General features: G+C 43.1%; 1 protein-coding gene across 1 annotated transcript in view; it reads left to right on the top strand.

Annotated features, from left to right (window-relative positions):
• The window catches only part of fasn (fatty acid synthase), a 49,771-nt gene that overhangs the window by 7,398 nt on the left and 24,127 nt on the right, over positions 1–18,246 (top strand). Inside the window, exons 3-13 of the mRNA XM_084079180.1 lie at positions 4,259–4,395; positions 7,317–7,469; positions 8,080–8,253; positions 9,020–9,220; positions 9,401–9,523; positions 12,478–12,593; positions 12,726–12,860; positions 13,750–14,227; positions 15,153–15,340; positions 15,768–15,957; positions 17,822–17,916. Of these exons, the coding sequence (XP_083935306.1) occupies positions 4,269–4,395; positions 7,317–7,469; positions 8,080–8,253; positions 9,020–9,220; positions 9,401–9,523; positions 12,478–12,593; positions 12,726–12,860; positions 13,750–14,227; positions 15,153–15,340; positions 15,768–15,957; positions 17,822–17,916 (1,980 nt within the window). The 5' untranslated portion in view covers positions 4,259–4,268. The remainder of the gene's footprint in view (positions 1–4,258; positions 4,396–7,316; positions 7,470–8,079; positions 8,254–9,019; positions 9,221–9,400; positions 9,524–12,477; positions 12,594–12,725; positions 12,861–13,749; positions 14,228–15,152; positions 15,341–15,767; positions 15,958–17,821; positions 17,917–18,246) is intronic.

Raw genomic sequence — 18,246 nt, 5'->3', positions numbered from 1 at the left:
ACTGATGATGTCACAGATTTAATAGGTTTACCACTACGAGATTTATGTCTAGTCACAATGCTGATCCATCTTCTATGTTGTTTACATTGGTATATTGTGGAGACTGTTGCTGTAATGTGCGTGTAGGTAACACAGACTGGTGCACGGATACTGTACATCTCATGTAGAGAATACCCCTTTGCACACAGCATGAGTTGCATGCATTGTTATTTTGATATATTGCTCTGCCATGTTGTTATGTCTTCATGAATGCCTCTGTCTGATAGTTTAACCGTCTTTCTCATTGATGGTTCAATTATGGTTCAATTATAATATTAATTTATTAGCATAAGTGACGTGTGAATAAATTGAGCGTGTGTGTGTGTGTTTACCAGCTGAGCTTGCTAATACAGACCTGGAATTTCTAGGTTGGGGCTTAGTGTTGCAATGTCAGTTTCCAGCTGCCAGAGTGCATTATGGGGATTTTGGCAGCGTGCACTGGTGAGTCATTCAGTCATACCGCTTCCAAAATGACGACAGTGGTTGTGTGTGAGTGTGTGTGTGTGTGTGTGTGGCGTGATGTGATGCGATGCGATGTGAGTGTAGTGGTGTGACACGGGAGAGGGTTTATTGAGTTTCGTGTACACACAGGCACAGCCTCTGTCTGACTCTGACCAACACACACACACACACACACACACACACACACACACACACACACACACACACACACACACACACACACACACGCGCGCGCACACACTCACAATAGACAATCCAATACCTCTGAGATAACAATTAAGAAATGGAAATAAAAGCGTAAAAGGCAGGTGTACTGCATTGTTTAGCTGCAGCTGTCATCAGGATTCTTAGTTTCTGTTAACATGTGAGGTTCCCCTGTCCACCTACTGCACCATGCTTTCACAATTGTTTTTAGCATCATCATAGTCTAGACCCCTGTAGGGTCCCTGGATCCCATGTTGAGAATCAATGGTCTAAACTACATTAGACACACATATACCTTTCATGCTATTTATTCTCTCCTATCCCCGTCTCATGTATTTCTTATAGTGAGGCAGTCGGCTGATACCTGCGTGTCTTGGCATTTGGGGCACAGGTTCTGTTCCATGATGTTTACCTCTGTCAAGGATCTCATGTTTTGACCAATAGTAACCTTGGCCAAAATAACGTGGCCAACCACATTGTGTTTTGTCCCAAAGAAGAGTGTTCAGATTGGATCATGCCTGCATAACAAAGAAAGCATATAAAAGGCAGACTAAAAATGTTATGATACAGATACTACAGTATATGCTTTTAAAAGGCAATTTTGCTGAGTTTTTATTTACTCAATCATATTGTTCTATTGTGAGGATTTAAAATCATGCCACACTTGCCAATGTGTTCTGTATGTCGAGATCTCACTTTTGAGAGTGGTTGAAAATCTCCACCAGCCTACATAAAGTGACATATTTCCATGTGTTTTACATAGACTGTTGGAGATACACAGAATGCATTGAGAAGTTAAATGTTTGATTCTCCTACATCAAAAGTGAAGGTTGTGATCTAGATCTCGCTGGTGCCGGACACAATGAATAACAGTTTAAAATGAAAACAATCTGCAACAATGTTGCGGCCACAGTTTGGCCTTCATCACCTGATGAAGCTCACAGCGTGGAACGTTTTTGAAGAGTTCTGCCAATAATGCCATGCCCAAAATAGAGACACTAGGTTGAAAGTAAGAATCGGCAAAGTTTCTGTTAGCATACAATTATCATCAAACTGTAAGCATAAAGAATACGGGCAGTAATTTCACTGAGGACAAGGTCTCGACCGCAGCGGTCACATCCACACACTGATGCATGGCCTTCTGTGGAACAGAGAATGGCAACGCAGTGGGACAAACAACGGTTCCTTCCTTTGTCTAGTCAGTACTGATGTCCAACTAGGACGGACTACTTTGGCTTGTTATTAGGCTGCTTGCCTTGTTCTGCAGTCCTCTGCGAGCAGGCGTGGTAGCAACATTACAAAGATTGAAAAGCGTCTTTGATACAGTAGGTTCAGCGAAGTGTATGCATGAAAGGAGATAAGACCAGAAAGAAGTCTCAACGCTTAAAAGCTTTGCCTTTTGTCCAGCGGATTCCCAGGCCGTGCACGGCTCTTGTGACAACTGTCCTGTAGGTCAAGAGAAGATGCATCTCATGTTACCCAGTGTTTTGGTGACAAAGGGGGCGCAGGCAGATGAACAGAGGGACCACTGTTTTGAGATGAGGTAGCAGCATCCATCGCTTGACTGCTTCTAGTGGCTACTAGCTCCGCCCCAACCACTGCGGCGTCATTGGCTGAGAGAGGTGACTGGCCTAGCAGCAGGCATGGAATGGCCTGGCCCAGAAACCAAGAACAAAGATCCGAGACTTCAAACGCGCGCGCACACACACACACACACACACACACACACACACACACACACACACACACACACACACACACACACACACACACACACACACACACACACACACACACACACACACACACACACACACAATGCAACCCGACCCAACCCAACACAGTTGTGTTCACTCATGTGTGCACACAGACAGTAGCCAATGACTAGACGACATTGTCTGTTGTAATTGTTCTTTCATGCATTTACAGTAGAACATCAGCTAGCTGAGACTCGGTTAACCAATGGGCACAGTCTCTCTCGCTCTCTCTCTCTCTCTCTCTCTCTCTCTCTCTCTCTGTTGGGATGAATTTTGCTCTCCGTAACCCCTACCGAGAGCATTTAAGCTACCAGTGTGCTAATAGCATATCCCTAAATACCACTTTTCATATTATCTTTGTACGTTTCAGTCTAGAATTTCAAAGCATTTCAAAGCAAATATTGACTATTTCTATCCCAAAAGCATTTGAGATTATTGGGTACTGTGTACAGAACGTGACTCAACTTACATTCAGTGACTTTACACAGTTTACATCAAATAAAAGCAGACTCTGTGACATAATACAGTACACACGCGTGTGCCCGAGCGTGCCCACACACATTTAACTTTGAAGCGATTTTATTGTAAAATATCTTATGGAAAGTTTTATCATTATTATTCAATGCCCGGTGAAGAGGTCAGGGGCCTTGCAGGGGTGGAGCATGTCTCTGTGAGTAGTAGACACTAGGCAGCCCCCAGGGTACCTTTTGTCTTGACTTTGTCTATGTCCTCCTCCTTTCTGTCACTCAGACCAGCACGTTATGGTTTGAATTAAAAAAAGATGCTTGAATTAAGAGTGATGAGAAGATGAGGATGATGCAAATACCTTAAATATGCTAACGTGGTCCAGAGATGCTAGGCTAAATATAAGAAGAAATTGGTGCAACTTCTCAAGCCCTAGGTTTGGTTATTAGTCTTTCACATTTTGGCCTTCTGAATGCTTTATTTGTACGGCTAATATGTGACGCCCATTACAAATTCTTAGATAGTTGTCCTTTTACAGCAACGGTCTCCATACATTGCATAAATGTATTATTGTTGCTCTATTTGTCATATTTTCATGTTTATTTTGTTGCCATCACAGCTTATCCTAGACTTGTCCTGCTTACCCTGCATTACTTCCTCTACCTGTCCACAGTGGTCTAGCATGGATAAAAGGAAGTCTAAACCAAGAATGATAACTAATTATAATGACAACTACAACAATAAGGCTGTGAGCATAGACTGACAAACCACAATGTTCTGTAAACAGTGGCGCCAAGCACGTACTCCCCGCCATAGCTGTGTTGGAGCCATAAAATGGACTGATAACCTGTTACTGATGTACTGTATGTTATGCAGAGAAAGAAAACAATCAGTTTTTAAAATGATAAATGCATACCGGTAGTTATGGTTAGGGTTGGGATCTGGAACCGGAGGAACTGGAGGAACCGGAATCAGGTTTTATCACACTGTCAGAGCTGGTATGTGGACTTCACATCTGCTATACAATTACAATAACGGTGGTCCTCAAACGTTTTAATTTCAAGGACCACCATAAGTCTGAGAGTGTACAAATGGGTCCATTTGGTTCCATTTGAACACTCTCAGAGTTACAGACCTGTAAGGGTCCATTTGGAATCCCCTATTGGAATCGTTAAAGGGAAGAGAATCGGATCCCAACCCTAGTTATGGCTCTAGTCCTTGATGTGGACGGCCCTTTAGACGGCCATCGTGATATTGAATGATATTATGGCTCCCTCATATTGTTCCTATTAACACAGAGGCAACACTTCTTCTCCCCTTTGTGTTCACAGTAGTTCCAGCATGGATGACATAGTCATAGCAGGGATATCGGGCCGCATGCCCGAGTCCCACAACCTGGAGGAGTTCTGGGACAACCTGTTCAACGGCGTCGACATGGTAACGGAGGACGACAGGCGCTGGAAGCCAGGTGAGAAAACCCCAGCCTGCATATGTACAAGTTGATGGAGATGTCACGATTACAACATTTAGGTCGACGACAACATTTAAGTCGACGATTATTTCAAATAATTGCGATTGGACGATTACATAATGATTGTGACAGGCTGACAAGTTGATAGACGTTATTCAGATAGAAGTAGACTGTGTCAGCAACACAGCATCGTCTTCAGTGCTCCCTGAGGAAGACGCCGCTGACTCAAAGCATCAGTCTGTTAAGCATCAGTCAATTAAGACCAGAAAACGATCAAGAGAAACGGGTTGACGCGCCTGCACTCCATTTATATCATGCGGATAAAAGGCTGTTATTAGCAAAATGTAAGACTTTGTTCAGGTTCAGAATATAGCCTAATTGCATCTCTTGCAAAGGCTAGAAATAGCCAATCTACAAGTTCACAATCCGTTGCGACACGTTGTGAGCTTGTAGAATGTTCGACGCAGAATAGAAATGCTAGGGTTCAAGTGGTTAATAATTGGAGGGTGGGTTTGGGTCGGGCTTGAACTGATTGAACTGGTCGGGATTGAACTGTCACGTTTGAGTCACACTCCAGGAACTCCATTGACCTGCAAAGAGCTATCGCTGTCGTTCCATCCAGTCGGGACGACCCCTTATTAGTGCCAAAGATAAGATATGACAGTCATTATCTCTTACTTTGAAATGTTGTAATCCAGGGTTTCCGCATCGCTGTAGACGTCTGGCCAGAACAGCTGTTCCATAAACATTTTATCTTTACTCTTAAAGATAAGTCATCCACTAATCACCACTTGCTGAGTTATGATCTCTGCAGTGATACAGTGCATGTGCATTCTATCTGACAAAGTAACTGTCTTATGCTTCAAGTCCCTTGGGTTTGGAAAATCTGCTTTTAGCTTTTGTGCACCAATCACATAGAATTATCTTCTACGTATCCTCCTCAAGATCAGCGGAGCAACACATTAACTACCAGGTAGCACTTTACTTAAAGGTCGGGTCTATAATGCACTATAAATGCATTTATAATGCATTATAATGCACTTACAAGGCTTCATAGCACTCGTTATAAATGTTTAGAATTATGCATAACAACTTATAACAAAGATACTTTATAACTGACTAAGTTATGGTAGTTATAATGTGCTGTTACAGAGATTGTAATGCATTATGAACAGCACTTATAATACATCATAAATGTTGTTATAAGTTGTCATAAATGATTATAAACATTTATAACGATATTATAATGCCTTATAAGTGCATTATAATGCTGCTTATAATGCATTATAGACCCAACCTTAATATACAGTGTTACCGTTTTGTTTAACTGCTTATTTTGTTTTTAACTCTTAACTTTATTTAACTCTGCATAATTTGTTTTAACTGTGTATGTAGCTCGACTTCATTGCAAATGGGGGAAACCTCAATGATTTTCGAGGCTTAATTAAAGCTTTGCATGAATGAATGTGGGATTTTGGACAACAGGCTTGGATTATTAGCTCCACCTAAACCAAACTCTGTTCACATTACTGAACCCACATGAAGCTTGGAGCTTGTATGAGAGCCGTGTGCAGTGAGACTGTGTAGTCTCTCTGTACTACTCTCTAGTAAAGCTGCAGACTCTGAATTAGACTTCCTGGCAATGGTGGCCTGGTGATTTGTAGCTCTCTTTCTCTCTCTCACACACACACACACACACACACACACACACACACACGCTACAACAGCCCCGCCTCCTCCAAACAAGCAGGGCCTTCTCGTTTAGCATTCTTTTGAATACTTACTGCACAGATTGGGAAGGTGTCAAGTTGCTACTCGGCTGTTTTCCGAAGTAGCCCGTTTATTGACGATGTCCCCTGGCCTTGCAATCAAAGCAATTCTCATGCTTGATTTATACTTGATTGTACGGGGGCATGAAACGATTCCGCTGTCTCAGCTCAACCTCTCAGTCTCGCTTTCCTCTGATCGTCTTCTCTTCAGTCTAATTTATTGTGTCCTGGACCTATTTCTTGTCCGTTCCTCATTACGTAAAGTGCCTTTTTTCCTTTCCCGATTTTCCCTCTCTCTTTCTGTGTCTCTCTCCATCTTTCCCCTCTGTGTGAATACCGGCACTCATCCCCTCAGTGCTTGGCAACCACCTAGAGCTCACATTCAAGTGCTGAATAGGTCCCAGCCAGGCCGGCCGACACCCAGTAGACCACACACACGCACGCGCGCACACACACACACACACACACACACACACACACACACACACACACACTCACACTCACACTCACACTCACACTCCACGCTAGACTAGAACTAGGGGGCGTTAAGGTTCGGAGAAAATAGAGCAGGAAAGAGGGCCTGCTGGTACAGTGTTTGCATAGTGATTGAAAATGGCGTAAATGGACAGACCTCCTGCTGGTTTCCAAAGACTGTTTTGTATGTTTTGGTAAAAGAACAGCTGTCACTTATCCTCTACACCTATTAGTTTACCTGAACTAGCTTGTATCTGTTTAAAACTCATATAATAACAGATAATACATTCTTACTGTAAGTACAGTAAGAATGTAATCAGTCCAGTTTTTGTAAAAAGAAAAAATTACATATCAAATAATATAAAATGTCACTCCTTGTGATGAAGTTGGAACAGAAAAATATGCACACCAAGTAACTCCCATTAAAATGATTTTTAAACTGCATAAATATTGAAGTTTCAAGCAACACAGGCTCTTTCTCTGACTTCACAAAAAGGGAAGTCTATTTTTTATTTTTATTTCACCAGGTATTCTTTGGTCTAGCACCCATCTGATATGGTTTTGAGATGTGCATGTCTTTTTGTCGTTTACCTCCTAGTGATTAATACATTTTCACAAAAATACTCAAGTGAAAACATAGATTTGTTGTTATATTATCTTCCCATTCTGTCCCAGGTCTGTATGGATTGCCCAAGAGAAATGGCAAGCTTAAAGACATCAGCAAGTTTGACGCAGCGTTCTTCGGGGTTCACCCCAAACAGGCCCACACCATGGACCCCCAGCTAAGACTTATGCTGGAAGTCTCCTATGAGGCCATCGTAGATGGAGGTGAGGACAAAAAAGCCTTTATGTGAGGAGGGTGGGTGTTATGCGCAGGGGTCACCCTGGTGACTCAACCAGTTAGCATATGTACCATACCATAGCCTCAGACCTAATCCCCATGTGACGGGTACAAATCGGGATCATGACCCGTGTCACAAGTCATCCTAACGTCATCTGGTGAAACTTGTAAAGAGACAAATGGCTAAATAACCCATTAAGACCTGAGGCCAATTTAACTGTCTTCTAAATCCTAATGTTGCTATATCAGTGGTGCTCAAACTTTTTAATTTTTCAAACTTTACATACCCCCAAAATGATATGTATTTGGCCGCGACCCTGGTCTCAAAATATTTTGTTCCAGGGACCCCCCAGAAGCAATGATTTGAGTTAAAAATTTTGGCGTAAAAAAATATTTTTCAAAAATAGTAGATATGCAAGCTGATAGTGCGGCACAAAGTGACGCGCTATCAGCTTATCTGCTATTTTTGAATAGCCAATCAATGTGCTATATATATAGCTACAATCTAGAATGACACAGATGCTTTCCTGGTTTTAATGGGATAATAGAGTAGCTGCAGTGTGGCTGAGACTGAAACGTGTGTGTCTGTTGTCACAGGACTGAACCCAGTGGCGCTGCGTGGCAGCAAGACGGGCGTCTACATCGGGGTGAGCGGCTCAGAGGCTGGCGAGGCCTTTAGCAGAGACCCCGAGGAACTGCTAGGCTACAGCATGACCGGGTGCCAGCGGGCCATGTTTGCCAACCGCCTCTCCTATTTCTTTGACTTCAACGGTACGCAGCTAGCGTCAACACTTTGGCTTGTTCTGCATGAAATCTGAATCAACGTTTTAAAGGTTTTCTATTGAGCTATACTTTGTGAACACTGGTATAGTTTTTCCCCGCAATAGGCTCTATGCACAGCAGCCATATTGGAAAGAAGCTGGGCCTCTTCCTTACTTCCTTCACAGGTGTTACCAATGATTCTAATGAAGGCTCTGTTCCATTTAGTGGAGCACAGTGGTTCTCAAACCTTTTGATTTCAAGGACTCATATAACTCTGATAGAGTACAAATGGAACCAAATGGACCCTTACGGGTCCATTTGGTTCCATTTGTACGCTCTCAGAGTTACACACCCGCAAGGGGCCATTTATAACCACCTCAAGGTACCATGAGGGTCCCTGGACCACACCTTGAGACCCACTGGTGTAGCACAGCGTTTCCAGTGAGCCAACATGCACAATACCAGCACCCTGACTCTGTTTGACCAGAATGGAACAGAGCCTTCATTAGTATCATTGGTAACACCTGTGAAGGAAGTAAGAAGAGGCACAATTTCTTTCCAATATGGCTGCTGTGCATAGAGCCTATTGTTTTGTTTTCCTGCGTAATCTCAATCAGGCTCAATCTCAACGGAGACTCTTTGAGTCTCCTGCTGGAGACTCAAAGAGAACAAAAGCAAGAACATCGCCATGAATTCAAGGCTTCACGGGGTGTGTAATTGATAGAAAATAAGTAAGTCACTTTTTTGGGGTGAACTACTCCTTTAATCTTCTCAGGCCCCAGCACTGCCATCGACACCGCCTGCTCCTCCGGTCTATTGGCCCTGGAGAACGCCTTCCACGCCATCCGCCACGGACACTGTGACGCGGCGCTGGTGGGAGGGGTCAACCTGCTCCTCAAGCCCAACACCTCGGTGCAGTTCATGAAGCTGGGCATGCTCAGTCCCGAGGGAACCTGCAAGTCCTTCGATGCCTCAGGTAGAAAAACCCTCAAACCTCATACTCTAGTGCAGTAAAAACTTTAGTAAAAAAATAGTAGTAAAAAAAAAGAGAGGTATTGACAATAAAGTATATTAAGAATAGTGTGGAAGCTGAGTTTGCATTTCTTATTCTCTGTACATAATATGACTGAAATTTTCCTCCAATTCTGCCCCCCAGGAAATGGATACTGCCGTTCCGAGGCTGCGGTGGCCGTGATGCTGACCAAGCGGTCCATGGCTAAGAGGGTTTATGCTACAGTTCTGAATGCTGGCAACAACACAGATGGTTACAAAGAGCAGGGTGAGAATGAGCAATCTTCAGCAGACTCCACCTGTCTGTTCTGACTCCTTAGTTGGCACCACGCACCCAATCTAGTTGGTCTTGTCCACACATGGTACATCGGATTGCATTACATTCTTAGAAATGCCCTCTTTGTCTTCTTGACACATTCTTTTGTTGACTAGTGCCCAAGTAGTGAGCAGCTTTTGTGTTTGCTAGTAGTGGCCGTCGCTGAGTGGGTACAGCGGTCATTAGAAGTTCACTGGTTCACCCCTCAACCTGCCTAGTCTATATGTGTCAAGGTGTCCCTGACTAGAGTACACATGTCACGTATGTGCAAATGTACAGTGACAAATGCCCCAAAACAACAAATGGTGACTATATTATTATTATTATTATTATTATTATTATTATTATTATTATTATTATTATTATTATTATTATTATTATTATTATTATTATCAAATGCACATTTTGATCTCAATTTAAAGGAATGAACACTTTTCATTTTAAAAAGATATATGTTTCTGTTTTGTTGGTCATCTCCTTGGCTAATACCCAGGCACCTCTAGCCATTTGAAATACAGATAAAAGTAGATGGAGACCTTTAGGTATAGTGTGTCAGCCTACTTTAAGCTAGAGTTTCCAAGAACGCACACACGCACACACAGTAAAATAAGGGAATGCACTCGTGCTCACCTTTCAACCAGTCACTCTTCACTTACTTGGCTACTGAAGCAGTGTCTGTTTATAAACAGACATGGTTGGTGAGCACACTTACACACATGGCTAAAGTCCCACACAGAGATATGACAAACTCTCTGAAATGGTATTCAATTAAATTACTGGAACCGGGATTGCCATGATTCTTAATTTTTCTACATATCTATGTTAACAAATTCACACTTATCATTCCAATCACAAATACACCTGCTGTTGGTCGGGCTGTGAGGGTCCTTGCTTGTAGGTCAGAGTTGAACCAGAGAACACAGTCGCAAGCATTGGAATGAGGAGCTATAATATGCAGACAGGGTCTGCATATAGACAGGGACAGGGTCCAGCGCTATAAATATTGCCTGTAGCATTTACCACCTGGATTCACTGCATGCAAATATAAGTGGCTCAGAAGGATTCCCACTCACCGTCTCATATTTACATTAGTTATATATAAACTTCATGGCACTATCATGTCAAATACCGGTAGACTGCATATCCATCTCTCATATAAAGAGAAATCCACACGCTCAATATAGTCCTTAAAGCTGCAATTCAGATCTTTTTTTTGTGTGAATAAAACAATATTTTAACCAATACTCAACTTTACAATCCTATTATCCTATTATAATTCTAGTAAGCTCACGGTGGTGGTTGGTGGTAGGTGGTTGGTGGTAGGGTGGACTCTTGATCAAACTGCGCATGCGTCGTTGTGTGCCAGGTTTCGCGAGAGAAACAAGCAGCGAGGTCTATGAAAACGAGGCCAAACCAAACGAACCCTATAACACCAACATTGGCCCTAAAGCGCTTACAATCGGCGGACATGGCAACACCGACTCTACACCATAGACCCCGCCCACTCTCTGCTGTGGAAAGTAAACACTCCAGATTTGTTAACCCACACACGATGCACATTAGCTCCATAAAGAACGGTTCTATGTCGTTCTCTTCCAGGATCGGGCGAACGTCCGCCAAGGCTCCGCTGTTTACCCTTTTGTATACATCGTATCCCAAAACTAATGGTAGATTCTAAACCGCACGGATGTTTAAGGTTTGGTCGGCTGCATAATATTTTAGGTCGCCAGCGAAACTACCCGTTTAAATCGCTTATTTAGTCAGCCTGTGGCCATGTTTCCCATTGTAGCCAAACCGGGAGCAGTAGTGGCAGCGGACGTAGGGTTTTTTTCCGGGTTGAATGGGAAACATGGCCACAGGTTTCGCGAGAGAAACAAGCAACGAGGTCTATGAAAACGAGGCCAAACCAAACGAACCCCATACCACCAACATGCAACCTGATAATAATGTCCAAAGCATGTCTGTGTATGTTTACATCCATTACTGTGTTGGCGTTAGTTGGGATTAATGTTTATTAGCCAAACCAAGTTACTATGAGCCGTTAGCGTGATGCTAAGCTAACGGACGTTTGGCGCTAGCATGCGGCTAACGCTAATGCTAACGTCGTCATCGTGACTTAATCAACAATGTAAACGTTTCATCAACACACTTTATGAACCTTACTGTGGTTAATATTATCAGTGCTACCCAAGTAGTCCATTGAAAAGTATTATTTTGGTGTATTTTGTGTATTGTAACTTGGACACTGTAACTTAATGGTAGCTGGGGCGACGCGTTGTTGGCTCATGGTTCAGAATGCCTCATGGGTATTGTAGTCATTTTCTGCTATTTCGGTTCTACTGTGATAGACTGTGCTACATTACCTGCTGTTTAATTGTGAATCATATATGCTATGAATATATGGTAATACAATGTTTATTTTCCTGTATTTCCAGGTTTATGACCTGAGTCATCTATGACCTGTGTGTCATCTGTGTGTCCAGTACTTTGTACTGTGTTGGTTAAAAAAGACAAAACACGAGTTGTGACAAAGACGTGTGATTCTCTGATTAATGTTGTTAGTGGTGTAAAATGCCATCAAAAATATACTCAAGCCTGCTGCAGGGCAACAGAAAATAGCAAGCCTATTTTGCTCTTTTATATAGCAAATTTTTATATATATACGAGGGGACGCGCGCCCTTCACCGGGTATGGTGAAGGGCGCCCTTCACCGGGTATGGTCTAGTCACTATAATCTTAATAAAAATAGAAAATAAAGATGTCAGGGTGTCTCATTAGTTCTCCTTATTTGAATCTTGCAGCGTGACCTGCACCTCATGCACTTTCATTGTCGTCTCTCATATAGTTACTACAGTATATTGTTCCCGAAGGACATTTCTGAATGCCTCTCCCCTCCCTTCTCCCAGGTGTGACGTTCCCATCAGGTGACATGCAGTCGAGGTTGGTGCGTTCTCTTTACGAGGAGGCCAATATCAGCCCTGAGCAGGTGGAGTATATTGAGGCCCATGGCACCGGAACCAAGGTGAGCTCATGTACAAGTCTTTTTTATTTGCCTCATAATTTTGTCACTAAAACGAGCCTTCTGCAAAATAAAAACAGTCCAGTTGGGAGTGTCTCTTAACGGCTGTGGTGTCCCTTCCTTTTCTGCGTCCAGGTCGGTGACCCACAAGAAGTGAACGGCATCGTCAGCGTGTTCTGTCAATCGAAGCGAGACCCTCTGCTCATTGGCTCCACCAAGTCCAACATGGGCCACCCCGAGCCCGCCTCCGGCCTCACTGCCCTCGCCAAGGTAAAACGTGGAACAAGGCCTTTGTTAACCCATTAAAGGACAACTTTGTTTTTTTACAACCAAGGTTTATATTTTAGCTTGTAATTAAAGTAAATAAATGATGAGTGTAATTTTTTTTTCATTTACTGCTTTCTATAGTTTTAGCATTTTTTGCGATATTTTTTACAGTGGGCGGGGGCATTCTGTCCGGTGGCTAAATATGCCTTTTTTACACAATAAAAAAGGTCCGGCTGTCTGAGATGGCCAGATGTGAGTTATTGGGGGCTAGAAGAGCTACTGTAAATAATAATAAAGAAAACGCCGGGTTAATGTGTTAAAAAAATACATATTTAGCCACCGGACAGAATGCCCCCGCCCACTGTGAAAACACTGTAAAAAAGATTGTGAAAATTGCTAAAACTATAGAAAGCAGTAAATTAAATTGTTTTAACACTCATCTTTTATTTACTTTAATTACAATCTAAAACATAAACATTGGTTGTAAAAAACCAAAGTTGTCCTTTAAGACCTGGAACGCATCTGTGTCACTTTTTCATTTGAGCTAAAAAGCATTATTTGACACTTTGGCCATTCAAAAATAGCAGATCTACAAGCTCATAGCGCGGCACCGAGTGCCGCGCTACGAGCTTGTAGATCTGCTATTTTTGAAAAATCGAGAAAATGTGTGCAAACCTTTGAATATATATTGTTTTAAAGCAAACATTTTTAACTCAAATCTTTGCTTCTGGGGGTCCCTGGAACAAAATATTTTGAGATGGGGGTCCGCGGCCAAATACATATCATTTTGGGGGTCCTTGACATGAAAAAGTTTGAAAACCAGGGACGTTTAGATGATGTGGTCGGCGCACTATCCACTCATCTCGTGATCATTTGATCCTCCTTCAAACAGGTGGTGCTGTCTCTGGAGCGAGGCGTGTGGGCTCCCAACCTGCACTACAACAGCCCCAACGAAGACATCCCCGCCCTGACCGACGGCCGCCTCCGCGTCGTGGACAAGCCCATCCCCGTCCGCGGGGGCATCGTAGGCATAAACTCCTTCGGCTTCGGGGGCTCCAACGTCCACGTGATCCTTCGGCCCGTCGACGGCGTGGCCCAGAAACCTCCCGGGATGACGGAAACACCCCCCAGGGCAGTCCCCAGGCTCCTCCAGGCCTGCGGTCGCACGGAGGAAGCGGTCAGCACTCTGCTCAATAAGGGGAAGGAACACGCCGGGGACGACAACTTCCTGTCTCTGCTCAACGAGGTGTCCGACGTTCCCACGGCCAGCATGCCCTTCCGAGGCTACACTCTGATTGGCTCCCAGAGTGACATCACAGAGGTGCAGCAGACGCAGGCCACTCCCAGGCCTCTCTGGTACATCTGTTCAGGTGAATGGTCTGCGGTTAAATGCCATCAAGCTAACTTTAGAATAGTACATTTGGTGTATTTCAGTCAGGCGACTAAGTGTGAAACAGGTGCATTGAGAATGTAGGGCTGCTTGATTATGGCAAAAATCATCACGATTACTTTGGTCAATATTGAGAGCACGAATATTTAACACGATTACTCAATTACTTTGGAAAATTCATGCATTCTTTATTTTTTTCTGTTTCACTTTGTGATTGAATTTCAGATGATTACAGTAAACAAATTGCATTGGGTTGTAGACCACTGTACACAGTATGTGTTGTTGTTCCTCATCTGACTCCTTGAAACAAAAGTGTTTCCAAACAGCTGAATTGGTTTTAAGTTTCTTGGCTCTTTTTCATCTTACCTCGAGCTGAACAGCCTTCTTCACCGACTGGCTGAGAGGGAGTTTGGGCTTTTAGAAGGGGGAGAAAGCACACAGCTGTAAAAGAAAGGGGCGCTTATATTTTATACTCGTTGGAAGACAAAATTGTAAGTAAAAATGTAATGTGATTATTGGGCAGCCCTAAAAGAATGCCATGTATATAAAGTTTAAAACGAGTGAAATAATAGAGAAGGGAGTGATTATACAGTAGTAAACTTCACCCAGGAGAAATCTAGTATCAGAGCCTACAGGGGGATGCTGGGTTGTAATGGAGGTGGGAGGATAAATATATTATTTCACACAGTAAATAGACCGTTGGATGTGTGAAGCTGTGAGAAGAGTGTCTCACATATCCAACAGTGTGACTTGAGTCGACTGCATTAGCTTGCAGGCTTGCTTCAGAATATGTATTTTTCTATTGCGAACCCTCCATCCCATTTGTAATTGCCGATGTATTTTACTAGCTAGAATGTCTTTCAGTTCAACAGCGTATTGAAGTGAATGTGTGTCCATCCACCCAGGTATGGGCACCCAGTGGGCTGGCATGGGGCGCAGCATGATGCAACTGCCCGAGTTCAGAGAGTCCATCCTGCGCTCCGATGTTGCTCTGAAGGAGACGGGACTGTGTATCTCCACACTGCTCATGGAGGCCGACGAGAACACCTTTGAAGACACAGTTCACGCCTTTGTTGCTCTCGCTGCCATACAGGTATGGTCGGGCCTCCATCTTGAATGTGGGAACATCAGGCAGAATAAGTCTTTGAACTTAAACATTCCATGTAAATGCAATTTTTGAGAATGACCTCTGCCTTATACTTTTATAATAGTAAAGTAATAACCGTTGAAATGTGGAGCCAGACATCTTCCACAGCTTTCTTCCTATCCGCTACGGTTAAACGTGACGGTTGCAGCCTTAGTTTAATGCTAATGAACATATGTAACATACATGAATCTAGAAACAAAGGGTGTAGGGATCAGTGAAAAGATATCATGAAAAGTGGTTCTCTGCCACACTGTGTGGTCTCCATCAGAGACCACTCCTGCGTGTGTCCCGCCGGACAGAGATGAATGTATACAGTGACACAAATCAGCTCAAGTTACCCGACTTCTCTCTCTCTGTCCCTTCCCTCTCGCAGATAGCCCAGATTGACCTGTTGACAAAACTGGGCCTGGAGCCTGATGGCATTGTGGGCCACTCTGTAGGGGAGCTGGCCTGTGGCTACGCTGACGGCTCCCTGACCCACAGCGAGGCCGTCCTGGCTGCGTACTGGAGAGGCCGCTGCATCAAGGAGGCCAACTTACCTCCTGGTGGAATGGCCGCAGTTGGTAAGGAATACTGCATGCAGCGTGTGTGAGGAGTGATAACCTGCTTGTACTGTATGTCTGTGTGGGTGACAGTCAGTGTTGTGCCTGAACGCGTTCAATGAACGATCGTTCATGAACTCGTTCATATTTTGGGCGAACGTGAACTGAACGTACTGTATATCCGCTAGATGAACGTTATCGTGAACGCGTTCATTCTGGCGTTTGTGAACGGCGTTCTCTCACAGTTTAACTTCGTTCAAGAGTGTCCCAAATTTCCATGGTTACATCGGTTTGTTATGTTGTATTTCATCCTATTCTGTGTTTCCGAGGCGTCTTGAACGCACCATCAGCTAAAAAAAAAGAAAAGCAAGGCGGCGTCTCACATTCATGTGCGCTGCGGGGAGTCCGAGTGAACAGTCTCATTGCAGCGACAGCTAGTGAGCAGCACAGACAGTTACGGCCACTCGGCCAGGGCGAAGAGCTGACACTTTATCCGCTCTGCGAAGCTCATTTCCCGGCCACAAGCATTTGGAAGTTGACTTGTGTCTCTTCCAAAGTATCGGTGTTGTTTCCTTGGCTTCACTGCCGACAAAATTAACTTGAAGCTGGGCTGAATTAATAAGTAAACACCGCGGAACGGCGAAATGAGTTTGGGATGTCACAACAACATGTCCGTGGCTGATGCGTCGTAGCACCGTAGGCTACAGCCGACTTTAGGACGGTAGCCCCGGCCCCCGAACGTCTGAATGAACGTCATATTGTAGTCTGGACGTCCGACCCGACTTTATTTTGGCATTAAAAGTGGACTTCTGCACCTGGCTTTTGATGTTAACAGTGTCATACACTCACTTTGACAAGCCCCCAGCCCCCCCCAAGATGAATGAAAATCTTTAGAAAATAGCAGATCTACAAGCTCACTGTGTCGCACCGTGACCTGTTGTGAGCTTGTAGATCGGCTATTTTCCAATAGCCAAAACTTAAATAGGGCTGAAGTGATTCATGTATTTGTAAAATCTACAAAGTAACTAGTAACTCAAGCTTTCAAATAATTAAAAATAAGTACAATATTTGCCTCTGAGATGTAGAGTAGAAGTAAGTAAGTACTGAAAACTGCTAATACTCTAGTAAAGTAAAAGTACCTCAAAATTGTACTTAAGTACAGTACTTGAATAAATGTGCTTAGTTACTTTACACCACTGGAAATAATAAATATAGGGTGCTTTGTGTATGTACACCAGAGAGGATATAAAATTAAATAAATAACATTGGTTTTATAATGTTTTGGATAAATAATAAAAGTATAGTAATAATAATAAATAATATATTGGATGCATCCTGCTCCATATACAATACAATGCACTGCTTTTCAGTTCATCATTCAAGTTTGAGCCAATAAAAAATATGTGATTAATATGCGATTAATCGCGCGATGAACTACACAAATCATGCGATTAATCGCGATTAAAAATTTTAATCCCTGACAGCACTAATATATATTGAAAAAAAAGAACGAAAAAGAACTGAACTAGTTCATTTTTTGAACCATGAACTTTAGTTCAAAATTTTGAATTATGAACTGAACTTTGAACTAGTTCATTTTAAAAGTTGTGAACTGAACTTTGAACTAGTTCATATTTTAAGTGAACTTTCCCAACACTGGTGACAGTAATGAATGCACTAAGTATTGACTGATGGATCTACTTTTCATGCAGTATACCACCCAGTACCCATATTATTAAGTTATCATGGATAGTACAATAAAGCTAAAACACATGTACAACCCTACATTTTTCGGGGGACCACTTGGAACCCCCATTAAGGACCCATCGGGGGCCCCTTTCAGAACCACCTCTCTATTTCATAATCTTTTTTCTGTGTGTCTCAGGGCTGACATGGGAGGAGTGTAAGGCTCAGTGTCCTCAGGGAGTGGTCCCAGCCTGTCACAATGCAGAGGACACTGTCACCATCTCTGGTCCTCAGGTAAACGGACACTTCATTAACCACTTAAACCCTTTACTTGGTTGACCAGAGTCCCTCAGGGCTCTATACTAGTGTATTTTCTGTTATCGCTCTACATTAAATATCTTCACTGAAAATAGGTGATGTACAAGCGAGCAGCGCATCTTTAACTAGAAATAGATACAGATACAGTATATAAGACATTTGGGGTAGAGTAAGATGAGCGATCAGAAAAATGAATGATCTCACCCTGTGTAACAGGGTGGGTAGAAAATATGTACTGAACCCATAGGGTCATATGTACTGAACCACCCACAAGGCCAGTTATTATGTTGGAAGTAATGTACACAC

The sequence above is a fragment of the Gymnoscopelus microlampas genome, assembly GCF_963454915.1.
Source record: "Gymnoscopelus microlampas genome assembly, chromosome: 14".
NCBI lineage: Eukaryota > Metazoa > Chordata > Actinopteri > Myctophiformes > Myctophidae > Gymnoscopelus > Gymnoscopelus microlampas.
This window is presented reverse-complemented; position numbering and strand designations above follow the sequence as displayed.